General features: G+C 43.7%; 1 protein-coding gene across 1 annotated transcript; it reads left to right on the top strand.

Moving 5' to 3' along the window:
* The first annotated feature begins 1,500 nt into the window (after window positions 1-1,500).
* On the top strand, window positions 1,501-4,458 carry LOC124700639 (serine/threonine-protein kinase Aurora-3-like). The gene is made up of 6 exons (XM_047232732.1): window positions 1,501-1,627; window positions 1,716-1,958; window positions 2,649-2,744; window positions 3,790-4,004; window positions 4,077-4,149; window positions 4,235-4,458. Exons 1-6 carry the CDS (start codon window positions 1,532-1,534, stop codon window positions 4,346-4,348), a joined length of 837 nt encoding a protein of 278 aa, XP_047088688.1. The 5' UTR covers window positions 1,501-1,531; the 3' UTR covers window positions 4,349-4,458.
* Window positions 4,459-4,679: the final 221 nt, after the last annotated feature.

Genomic DNA, 4,679 nt, shown 5'->3' with positions numbered 1-4,679 from the left:
TTTGGGTTCAAATCTTGCGCCAAGGCTAGTACCTTAGGCAGGACAAAGCCTCAAGAATGGTTGGGGTATAGGGGCACTGTATCGTGAGAGTAGAAGCCCCCATGAACGCGCCTGACTCAGTTAAGCACACCATAACAAGCGCTCCTCCATCTTCGATCTTCCTTGCTGTGTCTGCATTTAATTTCACATATCCTAAGGTAACCACCTTGGCAGAACGCCCGCCGAGGTATTATTGCACTGCCTACTCATCATCGAGCATGCATTGGAAATGTATGATTTGACCAGATTTATCCCTCGGAACCATGCCAACACCAACTGAGCCATCAACGATCTTAATAGAGATATGGAAGTTCCATTTGACCCATCCTAATGAGGGCACTACACATGGTAGTGGAAGTTAATTTCTTGAACCGAGGAGATGTAGATGGAAGTTGTATCCGGCAGATCGGCACCAAAAACTGCTTATCTTGATCAAGTCCATTGTCGACAAGCTTTTGATGCCGTGAACCGTGTCCACGCTCTCTACCCCGGGTTGGGCAGCGGTAGAGAGCATTAGACACGTGCTCTACTTCAAGCTCATGAATACATCAAGCTCATGTGACTTTTGTATGACATCGTTGAAGCTTGTTTTCCTCTATTGTCAGGGCGTTGGAGGCTGTTTTCCATGTGAAATGTCTTCACTGTGGTGGAACATTGGCTTGCCAAACCATTGGCCAAGCAGAGTCTTGTTATGCACTCTGTAACGAAAAGGTGCTTAATTTCTCTATTTACCACACTGGAAAGTCGTCGATCGGGATGCTGAGAAGATATGTGAGTTTTCAAGATGGATTCTGCATCAATTGGTAGAATGACTAACACATCAAATCATCTTATACAGTTGCAAGTACCACGTGAAGATGGCAATTATCTCGCAAGGTAACACTTTATGGTAAGTCTTTCAGGTATCATGACCCAGAGCTTAATAGAATTGAGAGGGTACGAGAACCAAGCTGAGGTTGGGTGGTTAGGTGGGTGGTTGTACCCCCAGCCCACCAGAGTTCAAACCCCAGATTTAACATCTGTGTGTCTCACAAAGGCGGAATATTCATTCAGTGGGAGGCGACGTTCCCGTCGACAGCGAGGCGTCTGTGGTGACTTTGTCAATTTGAAGATTCAATCCACCGGCTCAGTCTCAAAAAAAAAATTGATAGGGTACATCTTATAGTCTTATCTTTTGTTGTTAAGAAGAAAAAAAAAACATTACTCACTCGTGACCCATGCGAACATTTAGGTTGGGCCGCAGAACTGTAAGCCCTAGTGAACTGTTGAGGGACAAGTCCACAAATGAAATGGGCTCATGTAAAAAGAGGGCTGGGGAATAGTTTCGTCGGCGGAACCTGGCCCAATTTAACTGAGGCGCAATCCTCTGTCTATTTTCGAACGGACCAGTACACCACCACCAGTTCGCATCCGCTGTTCCGCACACCACCATTTCAAACTCCCAACGCCTCTCGCCACCACCACCGCCTCCACGCTCCTCCTCTCTTCTCCGATGGAGCGGCCGCAGTGGAGCCTCTCCGACTTCGAGGTCGGCAAGTTCATCGGCGAGGGCAAGTTCGGCAAGGTCTACCTCGGCCGGGAGAAGCAGGTCCGACCCCGCAAACCCTAGCCCCCAAACCTCCGATCTCCCCCCACCTCCTCCGATCAATCTAACGCGCCGGTCCGCGCCGGTCCAGAGCGGGTACGTGGTGGCGCTCAAGGTGATCTTCAAGAGGAAGCTGGAGAAGTACCGGTTCCACGCGCACCTGCGGCGGGAGATCGAGATCCAGCGCGGCCTCGACCACCCCAACGTGCTGCGCCTCTTCGCCTGGTTCCACGACGCCGACCGAGTCGTCCTCGTCCTCGAGTACGCCGCGCGCGGGGAGCTCTACAAGCTCCTCCGCAGCGTCGGCCACTTCTCCGAGCGGACCGCCGCCACCGTGAGCCCCCTTTCCTGCCGTGTTTTACTTCCCACCCCCAGCTGCGTGGCGTCTATTGTGCATCTGAAATCTAAACCTGCAATCAACGTGTGGAGTTCTTCTGACACCCCCACAGAAACCCTGCAATTTGATAAGGGACTTTTCTAACATTTCACTGATGAAGTAAGTATTACTTCGATTGAAGTCGTGTCATGTAGGAGGAAGATCAGTAGGAAGAGTACTAGCATCTAGTAGCTCTTTGTACCTCAGTATATGTATTAGTAGTTGTTCTACAAGAATATGTACTTAGTCATGTTGGTTCGTCATGCAATGTTGAAAGCAGCAAACTGTCTGGCCCACTGTAATTTTGGTACTATAAGCTATTCATTTCATTTGGGTTTGATGGGTCTCTGTATCTCACTACAAGATGAAGATCTTCTCAAGGCCTCTTGATCATATTTAGAAACACAAGTCAAAACCAACCTCATGAGTCACAATAGATCTTTCGGCTTCCTAAACACGAATCCGCCAAACAACAGTCTTCTTTAGCATTACCTGTCCCAGTTTGTGATGTACTGCAATTCAGGTCAAGAGCTTGTGCTTCCTTGGCACATCGGGTCGTCATACATGATGGACCTATATTGTTTATCTTCAGACTTACATTTTTTGCGCTTGATTTCTGTTGATCCAATTCATTTTCTTTGGTTCTAGTACGTTGCCAGCCTAGCTGGTGCTTTGGCATACTGTCACAAAAAGCAGGTAATTCACAGGGACATCAAGCCGGAAAATTTGCTCCTTGATATTGAGGTTGGTTCTTCTGATTGCAATTCCTGCACCTCTGCTACTGCAATTTTTTTAAATTGAGCTTTTATATGTTGCAACGTTTAGATATGCAAGTGAATTTGATGTGCTATCCTGTGCCTTTTTTCTGCCTTTCATTTATCTTAGTATGAAATCAGCGACATCATTGCTGCAAGTTATGCCTGCCCATGGATGGATAAAATAATTATTGGATCCTCGCATTGCTGCATTATTTTGTGATCATTTACCGTTTTTTTATTATGTATATTTATATACAAACCAATATTTGAAAATTACTTGTGAGATAAAATAAAGGAGACAATATATCTTACGTACCTTGATCTTTCTGCAAGCATAAACTATCAAAACATCAAGATACTTGTTGAAGATTCCAGGAGCTATACAATCTGAGTGAATCACTATTTATCACTGTGTTGGAAACTTATGACCATTGGGGATCAATCCAATGGTAGAGAAATTTTAGAGATTGCACTCATAGCTTGTGTTATTCAATTGGCTTTATAAGAGGTGACGATAGCAGATAAGCAGTATCTTACTCTATATTCATATTAAACTTTTGACTCGCTATTGACCACGAACCATATATACTACACGTAAATTAGTGCTGTGCAAAATTTGACTTCCTAATGGAAACTAGAACACAATGTCCAGTGATGCACATAGAGTACACATTTTCATGTTAGTAGTTCTGCCCATGCCTCTTCGTTCTCATAGATGGTTATTCTTACTGTCACTTGTGTACTATATATGATTGTAAACACCTGGTTACTTTGTATATGCATGCCCTGTATAACTTTCTCGAGATTACTGAAGAGCTACTTCTCTCTCAGTAGAGATTACCAAATTCTGACAGACACTGTATTAGTTGCGCTGTCTTCATCCATATGTGTAAGAAACTAGTAAAAAACAAATTTGGTTGCACTGTCCACATCGATATGCAGGATGATTGCTGTGGATACTTTAACTCTGTCTCTGCGCATAAGTTGCTGAGCTTTTTTTTATAAAACCTTAATTAACTTCCATTTTACAGGGCCGGCTTAAGATTGCTGATTTCGGATGGGCAGTTAGATCAAATGCTAAACGCCACACACTATGTGGTACAATCGATTACCTGGCACCAGAGATGGTAGAGAAAAAGGCTCACGATTATGCCGTTGACAACTGGACACTAGGAATCCTGTGCTATGAGTTCTTATATGGCTCACCACCTTTTGAAGCTGCAGAACAGAATGATACCCTGATGAGGTAAGAACTAAAATGTTTCTGATTTGTCCAATCTTCCCTTAGTACATTCTCTGTAACATGAACTTTGAGCAGGATCGTTAAAGTGGACTTGCTGTTCCCTTCGACTCCTTGCATATCTGCAGATGCCAAGGATCTCATTTGCAAGGTAACATCTGAAAATATTGGTGGATTTGGGTATGCACTTATACTCTTAAAGGTGATGAAATGTAAAGTGTGAATTTTGTATGCAGTTGCTAGTGAAGGATTCAAGCAAGAGGATCTCTCTTGACGATATATTGAAGCATCCGTGGATTATTAAGAATGCAGAGCCTTCAGGGAGTATAAGCCCCTCAGAAAGATCCTGAGAAACTCTGCGTAAGCCCCTCAGAAAGTCCATGTATGTGTTCCGCAAAAAGGCTAACTGAATATGCATGGTATTTTACAATTGCAACAATGGTTAACCTATAATTCTTTATTGAACATAGAAATCTGTTTTGACTCAGAGATAAGTTAGGATCAATTTCTAGATAAGTTGGCTATTATCTTGATAATCTAACATATTTGCTTACCGATACCATGACAATTCACTTAGAAAGGCAAACTCAAGAGTGTGTCAGCATGTATCCATCTGTGTATTGTAATACACTTTCATACCAGCTAAGGTTACCTTGTCGGGAAAACAATTCAAACATGTTT

This window comes from Lolium rigidum, chromosome 3 (assembly GCF_022539505.1).
Source record: "Lolium rigidum isolate FL_2022 chromosome 3, APGP_CSIRO_Lrig_0.1, whole genome shotgun sequence".
Lineage (NCBI taxonomy): Eukaryota > Viridiplantae > Streptophyta > Magnoliopsida > Poales > Poaceae > Lolium > Lolium rigidum.
Note: the sequence above shows the minus strand (reverse complement) of the source record. Positions and strands in the feature narration are given on the sequence as shown.